Source organism: Cantharellus anzutake, assembly GCF_015039405.1.
Source record: "Cantharellus anzutake strain C23 chromosome Unknown EI90scaffold_92, whole genome shotgun sequence".
NCBI classification, from domain to species: Eukaryota; Fungi; Basidiomycota; class Agaricomycetes; order Cantharellales; family Hydnaceae; genus Cantharellus; species Cantharellus anzutake.
Window position 1 is genome coordinate 282868 of NW_024067042.1, and position 20727 is coordinate 303594.

Consider the following 20727-nt stretch of genomic DNA (forward strand, 5'->3'; position numbering starts at 1 on the left):
GTCAGGGGCCGGTGATGCACACGTTGTCATATCCATCCATGGCCATCGACTTCCACTACCTCCAATCTCTCCGGACTACCTCTGCTCCTTCCTCACTAACCTTGGAGCTCCTGTATTCTGTAATCACCTCCGCTTCCCTCGATGGTCACCACCCCCTCTTTTCAATATATTACCTACACCTCCCTAAGTATGGAGCCCCAACGGTTTCTGGACAGCTCCGACGTCCGCTAGCACACTCCCACCTCTGCTGGGCAATTCACTTGGTTGCCCTGCAAGCCCACCTTCGGGCCTATCCCTCCTTTCCGTTTCTGGGTTATCGCCTGCCATTCCGCTAACCCCATAACCCAACTTGTCAGTAATATTCAATCAGCTAATGTTTAACTCCGTTAGCTCCACTCCACTCAGCCCCGCCATTTACAAGCCTGCCCTTGTTGTAACTATATATACTAAACTTGTACATAAGTTACACCTCAGTAATAAAATCGACTAGAGTTGACCCCCTTTAGTTCTCGTTGCCAGTAAGTAAATTAGGGCATGGACATGTAACTTGGCACAGCGCTCCTGGCATAAGTTGCTGAGGCCGAAGCCCTCCACCACGGAGACATTCCTTTGTCTCGATCTGGTCTCTGACACACATTCCCAAATGGAGTTTCGGCACTGGTAACACAGTGCCGAGAATGGAAAGGAAATATAGTGTAAAAAAGTGAAGGGTGTCTTACTTGTTTGGGGACAGTATGTTCCATTCCCCCATTCACCTTAGGCCTCAGTTGGTCCATCTAGGTATATGCTTTTAGTTGCTGTATATTGACAGGGTAGAAGTAAAGGCTGGTCTGCCTTTTACAGCTACCCCAAGGGTTTATATACATTTGAATACATTCTTGGCACAAATAAATAGCCAAGCTTCCATGATGCTACATTAGCATCGCGACATAGTTATCAGACAACACAACATCAATTGATGTCATGGGCAGAATATAGACATGAGCTGGGGCCTCACATGGAGCCCCAGGATTTGTCAGTTGTGACACTTGCCCCTTCTTTTATATCACTTTCTTACCCATAGTAGTTATGCCCTGAGATGGACTGTGTTTACAGGTTAGACTGTGGGCCATAGAGAGGGGTCATGGGGACCCAGGGTCCGTCCCCTGACAGCCATTTACTTTAAAGTAATGGCCCCACACCCCTTCATTTTTTTTTCTCTTCTTATTTCCCATCCTCTTCCTAGATGTACACATCACCCACTTTAAAGTGGCAATAACAAACTTTCTTTGGAAAAATATTTTTACCTTGAATTCATTTCCTTCCTCTTAAAACCATGTATGCATTGCCATATGCAATGCAAAGAGGGAGAATGTCAGGGCAATAGCCCTGAACCCCGAGTCTGATGTAACAATGGTGTGCTTAGAGTCACGTGGCTAAGCAGCAACTTCCGGTTACCGCTTAACACCATTGTAACACTTACAGTCTGGTGTGCTGTGTCATATCCCAGATCTTCTGCCTCCCTCTGCCCTATCCCTTTACGATTCCAACGACCCCCCCCCAGCCTTTCCATTCTCTCTCTCTGCTGCCTCCAGTCGATGCCAACAGCCCTAGGACTACCTCCTCCTTCAACTCTCTCCTGCTCTGCCTCCCATCTACGTCCACATCACCTCCGGACCTCCACTACCATACCTCCACCTCCTCAGACCCCTTGTTCAAAGGAGATGGACCTGCTTGTTGTGGATAAACCTCAACTTGCCTATCCACCCTCCTTCCTACTTCCGGTCTCCACACCTCCAGTACCTCCAGTACCTCCTCGCCTCCGGTACCTCCTCACTTCCGGTAACTCCTTACCTCCAGTACCTTCCTATTCCTACCTTACCTCCGGGCTCAATAATCTTTATTGTTTTACCATTTGATATTTCCTACAACCCCAATCTTCCGGACTACAACTTCCAGGCTCTGGACCTTTCCAGATGTCTTTCTCTGTAGTCCCCTGCTTATTCTTAGATGGTTCCAGACCTTGCTGTTCAGTTGGCCTTTAATTCTCTCACTCCACAAACCTCAGACGTAATTCGGGCTTTTCACCTATTCCTATTTGTCCTGTGGAGCCTTTTCCTATTTACTTCCCCTTCCCCTTGGTAACTTTTGTTTACATTCAGATCCAATTGTTTCCGCTATATGTATGTGCATACCCTCTAGTAAATAGCTCCCCCCAGTTATGATAAAAACAGTCTTGAGACCCTCCAAACCCTCCTCCAGGACATCTATCGCATCCCACTCGTCTGCTGCTCCACCCTAGAACTAAGAACTGAGTAACAGGCGCATCTAGAGACGCCTTGGTATAAAACCCACACGAATCATGTGACAAACAATTGACCCTCACTAAACGCCTCCATCGTTAAGTAGTGAGGGGGGGGCTTCTGGCCCCCTTCTGCTGGCAGCCTTGGTTCCTCCATCACCAGCTCCCCCAACAAATTGGGGACAATGAGAACGTACCAGGCGCAGTGCTCCATTCCGAGTCGCTGAAGCCGAGTCCCTTCAACACCCCATCACCCTCGGAGCTCCGCCCCACCTCCGGTCTGTCTCCAACCCACCATCAGATGACCTGGAACACTGAGCTCTGCCCAACAGTGTTGCCTGGATAGCGATCAGACCTATCCAAGGGACAATGTCTTGACATGCTGAGAGGCACTGAGCTTTGACCTTGCATGTCATTTCCCATGCATGCCACTCCTGTGCAGTGTTGAGTGAACTGAGAATCACACATTTCTCTTTCTCCATCAGTTCTCAACCATTTTCCATTGGGTTTTTTGCACTAAAATTCCTCTTTATTTCGTATTATTACTCCAACTCAGATTCTGCAATTTCTAGGATGCACACAGCTACAGAAGTGGATAGCAACAGACATGTGACTTCAATTTGAATCAAGGACAACATCCTCCACTTTGAACATGCTGAGAACCACCCTCTATAGGCCTAGATATCGGTTATCCAAAGCAGACACCAACCTCTTTCACCAAGCTCTCCAACACCACTCAAATTATCACACTCACATCAGTCTTGTCATATCCATCCCCGGCCATCGACTTCCACTCCCTCCGATCCCTCCAGTCTACCTCCGCTCCTTCTTCACTAACCTTGGAGCTCCTGTATTCCATAATCACCTCAGTACCTCTCGATGGTCACCACCTGTCAGGGGACGACTCCCGGGTCCCCATGACCCTCCCCTATGGTCCACAGCCCTGAGGTGTAACCAGCCCTATCCAGGGCACAACCTGCTGTGGGTAAGAAGATGTAATAGATAAAGGCAAGTAAGATACAACTTGCCTACTGTGGGTAAGAAGATGAGAAGGAAGCTAACTTCTCATCTTCCCACAGTGGCCACCATATCAGGAAAACTTCCGGGGATACCCAGAAGTCACATGAAGGAGTAGGAACCAGGCCCAGAGCATGCGGCGCGCGGAGCGTGCACGCATGCGGGAAGTGCAGCAGGTCCGGACGCGGGTCCAGGTCCGGGCTAGTCAGGGTGTGTGCCCTGACACCACCCCCTCCTTTCAATTTATTACCTATGCCTCCCTAAGTACGGAGCCCCGAAGGCTTCCAGACAGCTCCGACATCTGCTAGTGCACTCCCGCCTCCACTGGGCAATACACTTGCTTGCCCTGCAAGCCCTCCTTTGGGCCTATCCCTCCTTTCCGTTTCTGGGTTATCGCCTGCCATTCCGTTAACCCCATAACCTGACTCGTCGGTAATATTCAATCAGCTAATGTCTAACCCCATTAGCTCCACTCCACTCAGCTCCGCCATTTGCAGGCCTGCTCTCGTTGTAACCATATATATACTCAACTTGTACATAGGTTACACCTCAGTAATAAAATCGACTAGAGTTTACCCCCCTTCAGTTCTGGTTGCCAGTTTAGTAAGTTAGGGCACAGACATGTTACTTGGCACAGCGCTCCTGGCACAAGTCGCTGAGGCCGAAGCCCTCCATCATGGAGACACTCCCTCATCTCAACCTGGTCTCTGACAAGTCTCATCAGTCTGTGGCCTCTTTCTTTGTGGCATGATGTAGGGAATGGATGTGTGGTGCTTTATTCTTTGTTTATTCCTCTTTATTCTTGTTGTATACAACGTAAAACAACTGTATTTACATATGTATGGCTCGGGCTCAGGTAAAGGGTTCTTCACTCTTTACCCTCACCTGCTTGTCGAATCATAAGCTCAATACAGCCTAGATCTCGACAGCCAGAGGACTGAGGAGTCACCCAGGTCAGAACCCCAACCGACCTTACACACAAATTCTCATTGTTGGGCCTAGGGGTGCTGCAGTTCTCAGAGAACCGGTTCGAACTGTTAGAGATCAACCTCAAAACATGTATTTACATATATTTGTGCCGACAATTCTATTTAGTGGTCTACTCTCATCTGGTCCGACCCCGGCCCTATTGCGGCCTCATCCTATGGTTTTCTATACAAACCGGGACCGAATTGTGAACCAAACCATACTGGAACCAAACCATGGTTTGGTTCTGATCTGATTCCAATCCAGTTCAGTTCTGGTTCTTTAAGTTGGGAGGGTATCGCAAACCGGTTCGAACTGAACTGAACCACAGAACCATTGAAGGATTGTAGCCTCAGCCATGATGTTGAATAAACAGATATTGCGCATACATTCATCAAGTATTTTGTTCATGGCTTCAGAAATTAAAGTCTTTGTGTTGGATGCGTTTGGGGATGGCTGAAAAAAATTGAAAAGGAAAATTGGCTACACATATTTGGAGTCTTGGACACCAGTGGCGCAAATCTGGCAAATTTTAGATGAATCTATGGGGGCCTGAAAGCGAGTTCGATATGGACCAAAAATCGCATTACTTGGTTGGTGGTACAGGCCTGGTTGAACCGTTCTGAACCGAACTGAACCGGGACCGAACCGAAATGCGGTTCGGTTTGGTTCAGATACTGGTTCGGTTCTGGTTCGACACTATTGTCAAAATGTGAACCGGTTCTGGTTCTGGTTCTCAAAAAATGGCCCCAGAACCGAACCGAACCGTGGCACCCCTAGTTGGGCCGCATTGATCGCAGTTGCGAACTCACGAGGCCAATTTTTAGCGTTGACAATGATGACTACTCGAACATTGCCACTTCCCATCATCCGCACATCTGAACTCTGTATAATATGTCGCAGCTCGAATACCATGAATTGAGTGGTAATTTACGGATTGAGTCTTGTATTTAACGTACATTGTAATTTACCATGATAAAAATACCACGAAAATGGTGAAAAACTAGACAAAAAATGGTTTTTTACGGGGCTTTACTTCCCACAGTGGTCCAACAGAATGGTGGTACTAGACATTCGTTTCATCTTATCTAGACCACTGTCCGACAACATAACATGCACTTAGAATCAGGGTTGAAAGATGGACAGCGGGGAACGATAACGCGTGCATAGGCCAAGTGAATGATTTGCTCAATTAGAAGAGAAAAGAATTGCATTAATGGTACAAATACGGCCCTCCACATGCAGGTGGATTCGCCAAGCAGCCAGCTAAAATACAGTAACCATCACCATATCAGATCAACCCGTAGATATGGCAGTTGCACAATGAAATAGATTCAAATATCGCGTCTCTTCACTCCAAGCACGCATTCAAGAGGTTTCCTTAAAAAACCCTCAAGGGTTTCCATCTACGCAAAAGTACACGCATGTCATCAGATTTCCCATTGTTCCATGGCGTGTACGAGAAGCGCGACTATGACTCACCTTCTGGTCCTCCTCAACTGGGACAAACTCATATCTCCGGAACACCGAGGCAATGATCATCAAAAGTTCCATCATCGCTAGATTCTTGCCGACACACGCCCTGTTGGTCACATCAGCTGAAGCCCCATACACCGGTGAAAGAAAGAACAGAACATACCGTGGTCCCCACGAGAACGGGTTGAATGTTTTCTGCATCTTCTCCTCATCTCCTTCGAACCACCTCTCGGGTCTGTAAAGTGGAATATATATCGATAAGCCAGAACAATACCTGAGAGCTGATTCACAAAACTCACCTATACTCATCAACATCCTCGCCCCAAACATCCCTATCACGATGAATCGAGTAACTCGGAACACTAAGGATACTACCCTCCTTGTAAAACCTCCCCATAACCGTTAACCCACCAGCCGGAACGATCCTCGGCAATCCGATCCCACTGCCATGCAACAATAATAACAATAATAATGCCAATCAGTCGCATCATCCACTCCGCCACGAGAGACCGAAAAAAAATAAAACCACATACCTTGTCGAGTGCATTCTTAGCCCTTCTTGGATACATGCCTGCAAGTAAGGCAGCGCCTTGATAGCATCGTACGGCGCAACGTCCGACTTGAGCTCAGAGACCGTTGCCTCCAGACCCACATTAGGACAAATAGGGTGTCCGAGCGCTTCATCCAATTCCGCCTGCAACTTCTTCTGAGCCTCAGGATGAGTGGCAAGGAAGTACGTTATAGCGCATGATGAACTGAATTATTATCGGTGAAAGTGAGAAGGAGCTTCCGAGCGATGAAGTCGAAAAGACATACTTAGAGGTGGTATCGCTCCCCGCAATGAGCTGAGTCTGAGCTTCAGCCGTAAGCTCCGCGCGGCCCATAGGATTCCCATTAACATCTTTCCCCTTCTGAAGCTTGGAAAGAAGATCGTTCCTGTCACTTGGTTCCGAAAGACGTTTCCCTACGGCTGCCACAGCAATCTGACGAAATTTTGGAAATGAGTTCGAGTTATAGAGTCCATGGGGGAGTAAACTCACACCAGCAAGACTCTTCACCGCCTGAGTTCCGCGCTTGAACCACGGGAATTGCTTCACAATCGGCCTACGCCCCCCCCAAAAAAGCCAATCAATGAACCAATTCGAACTACTTCTTAACACGCCCTCCCACTCACCTGAAGACAGGAGGGATAACCCCCAAACTAGCACTATAATTCCCCCTATCGTTCAAAATCTGGATCGCAGGTAGGTAAACCGTCTTGTCGGGCGTATCACCAGGCATCAACACAGCCGCTTCGTCCTTCTCGGCTTGAAGCATTCCAAAGGGCGAACCGAAAGCGAGATCGCCAATGATATCGAATGCGAGGTAGTTGAACCCTATATATTGCGCCATAAATTTCATCAGCAAATGACCAATTCACAATCCTCATGCTCGTGAGAAGAGGGGAAGGCTCACATTTGAGAGCATCAAACCAAACTCGTCCACCTTCGGCATACGTTCCTTCTTTAAGGGGCACAACCTTCTTCCCCTCACCACTCTTCCCATTGCCGATCCCACCCTGGTTCAAATCGAACTCCTGCTTAACCTGCTCATGATCCTTGCACGCCTCCGCTTCGCCCGTCATCGAATCCCACTTCACCATCATCAGCGCAATCAAGTTTTGAATGTAGGGTTCGAATTCGAGGACGTTCTTCTGCGAGAAGATACTTGAGACTATTTTGCGTTTGCGAGTCTGTTCAGGTAGAGGGAGATTGTTAGAGTTACGAATAAAAATGGATGGGAAGGATAGAAAAGGATCACGTACGTGCTCCGCACGATCACGCGTGTTGAAAAGTCCCTATAAATGATGCAAATTCATCAGCAATGAGGTCGAACTATCGAAAAAAATCGAGGGAGAGTGGAGAGAAACACGTACTCGGTGCAATGAAACGAATGCATCGTAAAAGTCGGATTTCAAACTATATTGAAAAACAGGGGATTAGCAGTGCATCATCTTGAAAACCGAAAAAAAAAATACTAACCTTCCATTACCATGCTAACAGTTGTGAAAAAGAAAGAAAGGAAAGGAAAAAATCAGTACTCATTCTCCAACTACCACCGCCAAAACTGATGACTAGTAATGGCGTAGCGAGAAAGTGCGAAAGAGGGGGGGAAATACAGAGCATCATCTACTCACCGCATAAACGATCTGAAGTGCCTCCGGGTCCGCAATGGATATGTGGTTCGGAGCAATACGAACCACTTTGCCTATATGAATTTGGAAAAACCCCGGGGACGCATAGAGACATGAAGACATAATGAAAGGGCCCAACCCCCCGCGGCAATTCAATGCGTGATCATTGGGGACAGAGGGCGGGGCGTGGGGCGTGGGGTGTGGGGTACATCGATAACCATTACACGAATATTTCATTTCCGTCCAACGCGCGAAGCAAAAGGTTTTGGATGGGAGGATTGGGTTGTCCAAAGCGGTTTGAATCCCCAAAATGGCGATTGGACCAGAGATGGTCGTTAGGTTCAAAATCGAAGGGGAACCAAATCCGCGTCGCAGGCGGAGGCAACAGCAAGTAGAATGGCAAGAGGTCGAACGTGTAGGAATCCACGAGTCCGTGAATCGCGCAAACAACGAATGCGACGGAGTATGGGAAAAGTTGTTAATGTCCGGGAAATGAAAGGAAGGGCGAGATGAAAATGTTGGTACGATATGTGGAAAAGGGTGTATTGCGTTTGCATTTTCACGAGACGCGGTCGGTCGTGTGAAATAGGGGAAGAAAAAAAAGTTGCACGCAAATCATCAGTAAAATGCATAACCTGTGTTGACGGAAATTTGAAAAAGAAAAAAACGCACCGTACTTCTGGTGTAACTTGTGGATTCGGCCCGAACGATCTCCCAGTGCAGCTTTGCGAGAAAGCCAGATGTCGCTTAATTTTGCGATCCATGGTCCAGGAATGGGAGTTGGACTTGAAGTGTTATAGCCGTATGGATCGTTCAGATACTCGATGACGTGAAAAGCGATCTACAGACAAAACAGGACCAAGAAATAATGTTAGTGAGTAGGTGCGTGGGATAAGCAAAGTGCAGAAGACGCACGATTCCGAAGAGGGTAGATAGGAGGATGTATAGAGGTGAGTGTAGGATGGTGAGGATGAGCGCGAGGAGCCCAGATGGTCGGAGGGCAGTGATAAGTGCCGAGCCGAGGGCAATTCCTACTATGTTCCCTTTCTGCATGAAAATTGTATCACAGTCACAGGCGTGAACTTGTGTGTTTTGCAAGTGTTTAACAACGGGCACAAAAAAGTGCTCAAGGCGCGACGTCGGTGGTGAGTTGAAGGCAGATCAGAGCAAGTATTGTAAGAGAGGACACGGGCGAGGATGATTCCCAGACTCTTGTATGTTAGGAACACAATATTATTCTGCGACTCTCGGCGATCTCACGACTCGGGTGTGAAGAAAGTTTTCGTAAGAATAGAACCAGCTGGCGTGAGGTGGGAGAGATGAGTGCTACAAGATGTCCAGAGGCGTTGCCAGTTGACCGTCTAGCTTCCTTTTAACCTGCACGGGCAGCATCATGAGTCCAATTCACACGAGGGGCCGATATAATATTAATGTCTCTATTGTCTCTGTTTTGAATTCAGCAGCAGATCGTTCCGCCATCACGAGATCGCTCTATCTAAATTGGTTATGTAATACTTGACCGAATTTATCAATATACCTTACCAATTCAGTTGACTGAAAATGGACTTACTTATTTCAGCTCAAGAGGTTTCGGTTTGTGCCTTGCCCTGACTACATACGACTTTTTACACAAACCGCCTTTGCCGCTATGCTCCATCGGACGCTTGTGTCAGTTTCCCATCTATTTTCGCATCTCGTGAGGCCTTATGGCGTGGGCTCGCTTCCGAATGGAACCGCCAAGTTTGAACGGTCGGAAGAACCTTGCATTCAAACCGTGGCATCCATTCCTGTTGGGTAAGGGCACTTCGCCCGTGATCAGCAAAGGAAGATCGTCTTCTGCATGCGCAAATCATGGATTCCCCATATCATACCCTCCGCGAAGCTTCATATAGATGTCCGAACACTTCGGCTTACGAGACCACCGAAGATCAGCTCTCCTTGACCCCTCGGCTGTGGGGTGACACCGACTCCACCGGTCAGGCTGATCAGAATATAACAAGCTTGTTGGATGATACATAACGTCGATTCTGCATTACATAAGCTCTTCATGATCTTTCCATGAATCCCCCGCCCGACGTGTAGTAATCACCGCGGATTTCATTTGGCGTGACCGGCTTTCTTTTTGGCTGACCTAGATAGGTCACCGTCCTCTGGTTAATTAATGAATAATCGATCTTACAAGGTGAAAGGTCATCACACCATCAGCCGACACGAAGGGTACCGCCTAAACTCATTAGCCCTGCCGCCAATGTTTCTCCGTAAGCAGGTCATCAGCTCCTGCATTCATCTCTGCAGGCCTTATGTATATCCTACACAGAGTTGATGGACCTTCCCCTCCTCTAGCTAAGCTCATGTGAAATAATCCGGATTGATCGCCCCCGCTTACATGACCCCATCGCCCACGCGGCATCAAACGCTTTCTTTCCGCGTCGATGGCCACCAAAATTCGGACGCTGCTGCGTTCCAAGGCTGTTCGCCGTGCCTTCATTATCCAATATAACAGGTAAATCAAAAAAATCAATCTTCCCTCCTTTCACTTCAACTTGCCTCGTCATCTGCCGTGCCTCCCAGCTTACTGGATCATACATCAGGGGTTGGTTCCCCCCCCCCCTCTAGGCCGTTGCGATTAATAAAATAAGCAGACCATCGTGACCCATGCACAAGAACTACATAAATATTATCGTTAGGCGGGAATCTCGGAAGAGAGGCAGATGTACACAAATCGCTTATGTTCACACGCTTTACATGGTCGTTTGCTTCTTTCGGCCACTCTCGTTGCCGTTCAATCATTTCTCTTCACTCTGATCATAATTTCCGCCCCTGAACTTCGAGGATGAAGAAGCCAGACGTGCCACATATGCATGGGAGCGTTAAACCCTTCGTGACGCTCGCAAACCCGAGAGCCACCCCTAGCTTTGTGATCTCGGTCTTCACAATTGAAGAGTTGGACTTGAGGTGATCAAACCCCCGTACACAAACACAAATGTTCTCCGACCCGGTTATGATCATCAGTACGCCGGATGACCTGATGTCTGATGCGTGTGGGGGATCATATTATGCTGACGGAGTGGGCACCGACGATAGCAGATTTAATTGCGTAATACAGATCCCGAAATGTCGGACCACCACGCGAACTAGGCCCAATGATTAACGTGATAGAGGATGAGCCAGACCACAGGCGCCGAACGGGTGTCAAGTTTGAACACTTGACATTCAGAAACGAAGCCACTACCTTCGAAGTGGCGGTGGGGAGGGGGGTAGCTCGCCTGACGCGGCGTTGCTTGCATGCATGCCCCGCGCAGCGGCTCGGCCCATAGTAGCTTCGAAGTTTCAGCGCATTGAAGATAGACCAAAGTAACGTAGAGCTGAATAGGTACGCGGCTTAGTCTCTCGTAAACAGTTCAGATATTGCACACAACTACCTGGATAAATACACGTTTTCCAGAACAGGTGAAACAGAGCGGAACGGATCCCAGCACGAATCCAGGTATAAGAAAGGAGCTGTACTTACAGTCAACATATCTCTAGCGCACCATATGGGAGAGCTGGGCTATAAAATCGAGGGAAGCTCCCGCCAGTGGCATAATTCAATGTTAGGGGCGAAAAATACACGAGTGGACCCGATCGGCTTACCATTAAATTTGCTCCTTGCCCAACAATGGGGGCGACATAAGATGTTCCTGGACATGTAAGGATGTCAGCATGGGTCTCAATGTGAGAGGGGAAATAATACTTACGGCCAAACCTGTTGGGTGGACACCATGCGAGCCAACTGGCCGGCAGCAAAGTTCCACCCTGACAGGAAAGGGGCATGGACAACAGGCGCAAGCGCCTGTGGGAACACGTCCATACCGACGCCACGAGGGCGTCCCGCCAAAGTGTCCCTCTCCCACTCTCCCACTCTCTCGAAATAAATGGGACATACTGCTGCGTGAACGAATATTGCTTGCTAGCGAAAATTAAATCATGATACGTACTATCCGTATGACGGAAGTGATGTGTTCGCCACTTTTGTTGGAAGTATGGCCCAGGAATAGAGTATAACGCTGATCGATGAGCTACACAAGAAGGGAAAGATCCAAGACGAAATACAGAGAAAGAAGCCTGGCGACGGGGTACTCCGAAGTGGATTGACCAAAAGGCTGAGAGCTTCGAGGGAAACGACCCGGGGCGAGAGCATACGTCGAGACGAGGTGATAGAAACATGTTGGAGCAGAAAGGAAGGCGGGTCGTTCTTCCCCACTGTGCGTCCATTGTGGATAGAAAGGGTGTGCATGGGTTCCCGTACTCAATTTTCCTCCGCTTTGTTGCCCACTCCCCTCTGTCGATGGAACCTGCAAGGCGCGTCAAATCCATAAGGTATACAACGGGTCGTCGAAGTCCATGGGCAGCCCGAACAGTCATAGGGGGAAAGCAGGATGTGTAGACCCGATAATCAGTAAGACTGATCCCTGAGCAGTTCGCCAAAGCAGACACGGCCATGTTGAGAGCTGTGATCATAGGTCGATTGGATAGACGAAGGGGGCATCTCTAATAAGTGGAAAATCGACAGCCTAGATATAACCCACAGCTTCAGGATCCGGTAGGGTTGACGTCGCAAAAGGTTTGGAGTGGCTACCAACGAGGCATTGGTGGTCCAAGGATGGTGAAGTCACGCGACGACTAGAGTTCCGGGAGCAAGGGCGCAGGGAAAAACGAACTAGCAGATGTGTCAGAACTTGGAGCGAGAGCGAGCCGTGCTCTGCGATTGCGCATCCATCGGATTGAAAGGGTTCCATGCTTCCTTGCGCTCGACTCAGTTGGTTGTTGTTCGCTTCAATCCACAAGGCGCGTGGGTCACAGGTCGATGAGAAGGCCAAGGTGCCAAAGTGTAGTGAGCGAAGATCGGCAGCCTAGAGATTATCCGAAACATCAGAGTTGTTGTGTAATCGGCAGGGGACCTGTACTTTAAGGATGGCGGATGGTTCGAATGGCAGCATGAGTGACGCGCTAAGGGTGTCAAGTGAAGGGGTAAAAGATCGATTGGGGAACGTTAACGTGGACAACAAGTGGGACATCGAGGGCCTTGATCCATGGAGCGAAAGAGGTTCGGAATGACTGCAGACCAGGCTTCGAGAGACAATCCAAGGACGGCAAAGGCGAGTAGCGACTGGGGGGCCCGAAAGCGAGGGGGGAGAAGAAGGAACTGGTGGGGGGAACTAATGCTCAGACCACGCTTTTATGCCTCTCAGATCTATTCAATCCTCTCCTTGTGATGATCACGCTCCGGACTGCTGCAAGAATGAATAAAACCTTCCAAATCAAGCCACTTGCTTCGTCGAAATTCCAACCAGCGATATGATCCCGGAATACGTAGTTAATATTTCACAAATTTCGAAATTTCTCGTCAGCCAGTGTACCGTTTAGCATTGTTCAACCGCGAAACGGCTCCCAAAACGTCCCGCTACAATATCCGTGAGCAGGAGATTAGGGGACGATACAAGACGATGCCAGGAGGGGGAGAGAAGGCCCGTTGGGAAGACATATTCACTCTTTGGCTAGGAAGATGGCTAGGAAGGATCCAGTCATCAAGGAAATGCATCAGCATATTAGCCAGATTGGTTATTCATAGATTATTATCCGAATTCACTCTATATAGAAGAATTTGCGCACCCCTGACAAGGCCATGCCCCAAAACCGTTGCTGCACTGGGGTACAAAGTTTGCCGCACGCCTGAATACACCAGGACCTTCGCTGAAGAGTGTAACGATGCACGGTGTCGCCGACGCCACTTCGTGGCAAAGGAAATTCCAGTCAACGTCGACGCTTCCACAAATGTGACATGGACCCTTCAGCTTGAGCGTGTAGAAATGCTCATACGAAGCTGAGCGATTGGAAGAGGACGGGCCAGATGAGCTCACGATCTGGTGTTTGAACGTCGCGGAAAAATTAGGAAACCAAGCCCATCTCATCAGGAATGCCACGCAAAAAACGGAGGTCTGTAACAAAGATTACCTTAGTATTAGCTGGTGTTGATCAATGTGGAAGGTTCGTTCCCACCGGCTGCCCTGCGATGAATGGATGGAAATTGGACCCACACTCCGGCAAGCACAAGCACAAGGTGCAACTGCACCAGACGTCACAAAGCACAGACAAAACACGCCAATGGCAAGCCGCACTAAGCAATTGCAGAAGTATACGTCTAGCTTGGGGAGAGCTTTGAAATCTTGTGACAAGCGCTTCCAGTCCCCTAGGTGGCGAGATGGTTTCTCGGCTTATATACGTTGAATCCATAACTGATAGAGTTACCCCCCGTTATCCGCTTAATGTTAGCGTCCACGAACAGCTTCTATTCATTACAGGATGGGTGGTGGAACGCCGACGTAAGTCTCATCATTAACCTTTTCCCTGCGTCTGCCACATGAAGTTGACAGTTTTAGGGACACATTTGCTGCAGAGAACACCCCCCTTTCGTACATGCGTCTTCACGTGTCGAATATTAGACTTGGACCCGTCTACCGATGGGCTGCACCACCTAGTCGAACGAAGCCACCCCTTCGACCCGTTACTGCCACGCGATCGAACATTGGGGTGAAGGCTGCCTGACACCGTAGTCTGCGAATGTAAACGCCACTGATGCTCTCAAGGAATGATGCGGCGATTTCTGACCGCCTGAAAAATTTCAATAGACATCAGGCCAATATGGTGGTTGATGAAGGTCTAGTCTTTGTTTTCACCGGAATGGAGAGACACTCTGCCCCTCCATTCCGTTGAACAACGGAGACATTGACCTTCAGGTCACATAACAGACTGATGGACATCGAACCCACCCGGCTTGTCCTAAAAATCGAAAGGCCCGCGGAGCCCTGGATCATGCGCAGCGAATGAATCGTCGTGGTGCCCGCTATTAGCATAGGGGTGCTAGTCAGTTCAGCAAGAGCGACTCAAATCATGTTCCGACTCTGAACGCTGACGCATATTCCCCGATTACGAGCATAAACATCGTGCACACCTCGCAAGGTAATCCTTCTATTCTGAGACACGAGATTACTTACCGCCACCAGGTCTGAGAAAGTCTCTAGAACCAGGATGTCGTCCCAACCATCAGCTGGAGTATGGCGATTTCGCATAGAGACACCGACTCAATTTCCGATCATCTGAAAGGATGGACAAGGCAAAGTCCTGTGCTGCGAGAGGAATGGGACCTGGAAACCAGGTGAGAGAGAGATGAATTTGGCGACCCAGTACTCTAAATGGAAGTTCCTTCCACACTCGCTTACTTCCATTTGCCTTCATCTCGAGCGTTGGAGGACTACAGCATGTTGGTTTTCCTGCTAACGACAGCCATATGGACTGCTGTAGCTGTTGTTTCGTCTCCTCACCTCGGGGGTGACATCCCGGAGGAAGCGAAAGCTTGTTGAGGTGCATCCCCAATTCCGTGATCTCACCGAAACGGTACCCCCCACTCCCGTGTGTGAGGCCAATGGTTCCAGAGCATTATCCTGGCCAGGCGCTTCTACCGGTAGGAGACGGATATACCCCGACACTGCCCGAACTCCCGCGACCGGTTCACGTAGGAACAATCTTGTCTATTCCCTAACCGAACCACCCGTACCGCTCCGTACGAGTGAGTGCTCTCCTTGTCGTGTTCACCATGCGAGAATGAACGTGTGCAATTCGGGTGAACACTTGATTTGTTGAGCTTTGATTCAATTCAGGACACCCGGCAGCTAGCGTGCGAGGCAGAAATTTTACTTGAACCGATTTTTCCGTGGGAAGGGGGGAACAGGACCTAGAGCAGAGGTGTATGATGCGGAAATGGAGGGACTAGCGCAAGGATCAGCTAACCTCAAGATCTGGCTCGACGAGCACTACCAAAAAGGAGACAAACTCACCCTCTCAATCTTCTCCGATAACACTGGAGCACTCCAGCGCATAATGGCCACGTCCCCAGGACTGGACATCCAACAATCACTCCGATTCCGCAACAACATCTCTCTCCTTCTTTCAGAACGCCCCCTCTGCGACGTAATTATAAAGTGGGTCCCAGGACACGAAGATATCAAAGGGAACGAACGGGCAGACACCCTAGCCAAAGAAGGCTCCAACCTGCCGTCCGAATACCCGTACAGAACCTCAGCGGCATTCATGAGAAACCTAAACAAACGCCAATATAAGGACGAATGGATCTCTCGCTGGAACACTGACCCTATACAACAAAAGCCATCAGAATACCGAAGCTGTAACCGCATAGAACCGCAACTGCAACCAACAAAGCAGTTTAAGTCCCACTCCCGCAAATCCTTCAGCCGCCTAGTACAGCTTCGCACCGGCCATGCGTTCATCGGACAATTCTACAAACGCTTCCTACCAGAAGAGAACCCCAGTTGCACATGCGGAGAACCCGTAGAAACGCGAGAACACATACTTCTCGAATGTCCCAAGCACGAACACCACCGAAACTTGCTCCCAGACGATGAAGGTAAACTGATCCTTGCCGACCGCCTGGTGGATGAGAAAGGAATAGAGAGGGTAGCAGGATTTCTGTCAGCGAGTGGAGCATACGAGAAAGAGAGAAGGACAGAATAGACACACCCCAAGATATGACACCGCTGGAAGGTGAAGAAATTCAACACTGCTAGCGCTATAGACTTATGTCATGAATTCAACTGAGGTAAACCAGGTGACTGGACAAATGACATAAAATGGACAGGCCTGGTATCGAACCCAGGACCTCTAGCGTGCATCCATACACTACTCGCCCGTTATGCCAGGGAGGTCACTCCATCCCTCATCAGCAAAAGTCTGTTATGCTCCAGAGCATCAAGAGTGGCTGGAGCATGTGGAAGACAAAACAGCAGATTGGGCACTCCTGGAGCCAATAGTGTTCTCCTGGGAGGGGGTTCAGGAGCAGCTGGGAGTGGTGAGGAGTATGTAATGTGCCAGGAGCAGTGGGAGGAAAATTTTTGGTCTCTAAAAAGTTGAAAAAAAAAATTCAGGAACTATAGTGCCTTTAAAGTGCTTTCAGGACATATAATTATTTGCAAAATTGAGGAAGAAATGATGGAGAAAAATGGAAAATACTTTCAGAGACCTGAGAAATAATGAGAACTGAATTGATGGGAAAGTCTGAAAATTGAATAGGAAAGTGAGGGGAAGCCTTGTAAGCATTGTTATTTTCTGCTGTTCTGATTTTTCCTGATTGTTCTTGGTCTCACTCCCAGCTGCTCCTGGACCCTCCCAGGAGCTTTCAGGAGCTTCCAGGAGTATTGAGGAGCAGCTGGGAATGAGACCAAGAAGAATCAGGAAAAATCAGAACAGCAGAAAATAACAATGCTACAAGGCTTCCCCTCACTTTCCTATTCAATTTTCAGACTTTCCCATCAATTCAGTTCTTGGGTCTCCAAAAGTATTTTCCATTAGCTGCTCCTGGACCCTCCCAGGAGCTTCCAGGAGTATCCAGGAGTATCCAGTAGCAGCTGGGAGTGAGACCAAGAACAATCAGGAAAAATTAGAACAGCAGAAAATAACAATGCTACAAGGCTTCCCCTCACTTCCCTATTCAATTTTCAGACTTTCCCATCAATTCAGTTCTCATTATTTCTTGGGTCTCCGAAAGTATTTTCCATTTTTCTCCATCATTTCTTCCTCAATTTTGCAAATAATTATATATCCTGAAAGCACTTCAAAGGCACTACAGTTCCTGAATTTTTTTTTATTTTTTCCCTAATTATTTTTTTCAACTTTTTAGAAGTCCCTATTTTTCAAATTTTCCTCATTTCCCTCTATATCCCCCCCCCTCATTCCCCCCTCATTCCCCCCTCATTCCCCCCTCATTCCCCCCTCATTCCCCCCCTCATTCTCCCCTCATTCTCCCCCTCATTTCCCCCTCATTTCCCCCCCTCATTCTCCCCCATTTCCCCCTCCCCCATATTCTGCCAGCCTGAAAGTGATTAAGTTGCCAGATTAATCATATATCAGGCCATAAATTTTGATTGTGTATTGGTGAGTCTCAGTGTCCTTGATATATAGTATAGTGTTTGATCTAAATGTTAAGCAGTGTCTTGTTGTGCTAGTCTTGTGGTAGGAGGTATTCATGGGGGATCTTCCCTCTTTTTTTCCTTTTCATTTTCAAATGCTCCAGGAGCTCCCAGAAACTTCTCACCCCTATACACTTTGAAGCATTTAAATTGTATTTACTGGATACATATGTTTGTGCACAAAGCAATGCTCCAGGCCCTCCTGGGAGTGCCCTGGAGTACCTAGCCAACTCCGGAGGAAATGGGCTGTTCCTGGACCGGCCAATCTCCTCCTGATTCTCCCAGTGCTCTTGATACTCTGGAGCACTCAGGAGCATAACAATTTTTTGCTGATGGCCTGATGGTGGGAGGTTACTCCATCCCATATTCCAACAGAAGGCGGAACCCATCCCATTTTCGAAACCGACACCTAAAAACGGTCAACCCAACACGACAACTCAAAAGTGGAGCAGCATTTGGGCAATGCCTTATCAGAGAGATTAAGGACACCCGAATCGGACTTATTTCTTTATTTTCTCACCTTATTTTTGTGTATTTATCTCGACCCCTGCCCTTGGCACTGTCATATCCGTGCATACCTGACCCCGACCCCGACCCTGACCCCGACCTGACTTCCGGACCTCCACCCTCTTCACCTCCGGAGTCATAACCTACCGCTGCCGTTTCCGATACTCACCTTCGGTCTTGGCAACACACCTCCCCTTACCTCTCTGACCCTATCTCCGTCTGCTCCGATACTCATCTCAGACCGAACACCGCCCCACTCGCCACCCTTCCTACTACTCTGCTCCCCCTTCACAACACCTCCACCCTCCCGTCATCCTCCTACGCTTCCCCCACCCGCTCCGATACTCACCTTCGGACCTGACTACTCTCCTTTCCGCCACTCCCTCTTCCTTACCTTTCCCCTCTCTTCTCCCTCTGTTACTCCTCCGCCACCCTTCCGCCAAGTTACGACCTTCCACCGCTGTTCCGTACTTCGCACTCGGACACTGCTCATACCTTACTCCGAGCCTCCGTCATAGTCCCTACCTCGGACTTTGACTCCACCTCCGTCTTAGTCCATTGCATTGGTGACCTCATACTACGTAAACACCATTGCCAATATCCCTCGGACTTTCAACCCCGCCTCCGTAACCTCCGTAAGCTCCGCAACCCCCAAGCTTCACAGACTGCCTTCGGCACTCTCGCCGTTTGTAATGTATCTCTCGCATTTTCCCCTCATCCCTATTTGGACTACTGCTTCTTTCTATTCTAGCCAGTTAGTCATCATCCCCACTTCCCCTCATCCTCCTGCCCCTCTGGGCCTCGCCCTCCCTACCTCCTTTCGGACGTATCACAGGTCCTGCCTTATGACCTTCGGTACCGCTCCACTCCCGCTACCCTTTGTTCCCGTTCGGACATCTTCGTTCCGATTCGGTCACCCTTTGTTCTCCTTGTGCTTTTGCCCCTTCTTTATATATATCGGCGCTTGTACATACTCGTTTTGGTTTCAGTCCGAAATTGACCTGAAATGCCCCCTAGAGACTTCCTGCTCACCTACTGTGAAATTAAGGACCAAATGGACAAACAGCAATGGCACAGCGCTCCGCTTGAGTCGCTGAGGCCAAGGTCCCTCCACGCTAAGTCTCCGATTCCACTCCGGAGTCGTCTGTTCCGCCCCATTCTAACAGGCGCTCTCACGAGCAGCCTACAGTTTGCAGGTTAAATATCCAGAATAAACAACTGATTTTTCCATTTTTTTTTTTTCATTTCAGCGACCGCTTTCGCATTCCTGCACTGTCAGGGGACAACTCCCGGGTCCCCATGACCCTCCCCTATGGTCCACAGCCTGTGGTGTAACCAGCCCTATCCAGGGCACAACCTACTGTGGGTAAGGAGATGAATAGATAAAGCAGTAGGTAAGGTACACTTGCCTACTGTGGGTGAGATGAGAAGGAAGCTAACTTCTCATCTTCCCACAGTGGCCACAATATCAAGCAAACTTCTGGGGATACCCGGAAGTCACATGAAGGGATAGGGACCGGGCCCGGAGCATGCGGTGCGCGGAGTGTGCACGCATGCGGGAAGCGCAGTGGGTGGATGCGGGTCCGGATGCGGGTCCGGATGCGGGTCTGGGTCCGGGCTAGTCAGGGTGTGTGCCCTGACATGCACTGACCAATGCTTAACTCGTCAATTTATTAACTTCCTACAAGACTTGCCTGCGCTCAGACCTGTTCTTCATTACATATTCTTTCTTTCTACTTACAATTGACTCAGAAGGATTTTGTCAGGGATGGCTCGAGGAAGGCAGAGGTAGCGGTGTAACGCTTGGCGCTAGCGGCCCGGACGGTGGCGGGGCGGTGAGACCGTATAGTGGATAGCCCTTACTCAGGCTTACGTCCCTGTGTGGCTTCTTAGGCTGAAGCGGGAAATGTATTGTTATTAGGGTGAGAAGCCAGACTAAACTAGGGTACTTGCCTGAAGCGGGAAATGAGAAGAAGGTTGCTTCTTCAGTCCTGCTTTGGCTTAGTTTATATACATGTGTGAATGGGTCACGTGGGGTTGCCATGTCACCCTCGGATGAAGCCGGGTTACCGTTGGTGGTTCCGCAGTCGATCCCGAGTGTTGGAGGGGAAGTACAAGTAGAAGTGCGCGGCGCATCCGGTGTTGCGGCGCCCCTACGGGGTGCTCAGCATCGGACGCATCCATGCTACAAGGGTAGGAAAGAAAGAGAGGTCGTCTGTATAAAGATAGAAAAAGAGAAGAAGGAAAGGAGAGAGAATGAGGGAATGAGACAAAAGGAAAAGGAGGTG

General features: G+C 49.0%; 3 protein-coding genes across 3 annotated transcripts; 1 reads left to right on the forward strand and 2 right to left on the reverse strand.

Moving 5' to 3' along the window:
- Window positions 1–5530: 5530 nt before the first annotated feature.
- On the reverse strand, window positions 5531–9119 carry EI90DRAFT_3002174 (cytochrome P450 monooxygenase pc-bph). The gene is made up of 15 exons (XM_039056342.1): window positions 8829–9119; window positions 8586–8754; window positions 7917–7987; window positions 7762–7775; window positions 7656–7698; window positions 7545–7577; window positions 7196–7472; window positions 6915–7116; window positions 6781–6844; window positions 6557–6723; window positions 6274–6495; window positions 6040–6183; window positions 5904–5975; window positions 5747–5846; window positions 5531–5670 (listed from the first exon to the last, which is right to left on the reverse strand). Exons 1-15 carry the CDS (start codon window positions 8964–8966, stop codon window positions 5599–5601), a joined length of 1788 nt encoding a protein of 595 aa, XP_038909985.1. The 5' UTR covers window positions 8967–9119; the 3' UTR covers window positions 5531–5598.
- A 1440-nt stretch (window positions 9120–10559) lies between these two features.
- EI90DRAFT_3257004 (uncharacterized protein) lies at window positions 10560–12970 on the reverse strand (the record flags this gene model as incomplete). The annotated part of the gene is made up of 8 exons (XM_039066602.1): window positions 10560–11278; window positions 11425–11463; window positions 11547–11593; window positions 11651–11862; window positions 11891–11971; window positions 12006–12247; window positions 12482–12805; window positions 12860–12970. The coding sequence occupies 8 exons, from the start codon at window positions 12968–12970 to the stop codon at window positions 11048–11050; spliced, it is 1287 nt and encodes a 428-aa protein (XP_038909986.1). The 3' UTR covers window positions 10560–11047.
- A 280-nt stretch (window positions 12971–13250) lies between these two features.
- EI90DRAFT_3020847 (uncharacterized protein) lies at window positions 13251–14498 on the forward strand (the record flags this gene model as incomplete). Its single annotated transcript, XM_039057556.1, has 6 exons — window positions 13251–13265; window positions 13304–13729; window positions 13761–13889; window positions 13941–14086; window positions 14255–14275; window positions 14327–14498. The coding sequence occupies 6 exons, from the start codon at window positions 13251–13253 to the stop codon at window positions 14496–14498; spliced, it is 909 nt and encodes a 302-aa protein (XP_038909987.1).
- Window positions 14499–20727: the final 6229 nt, after the last annotated feature.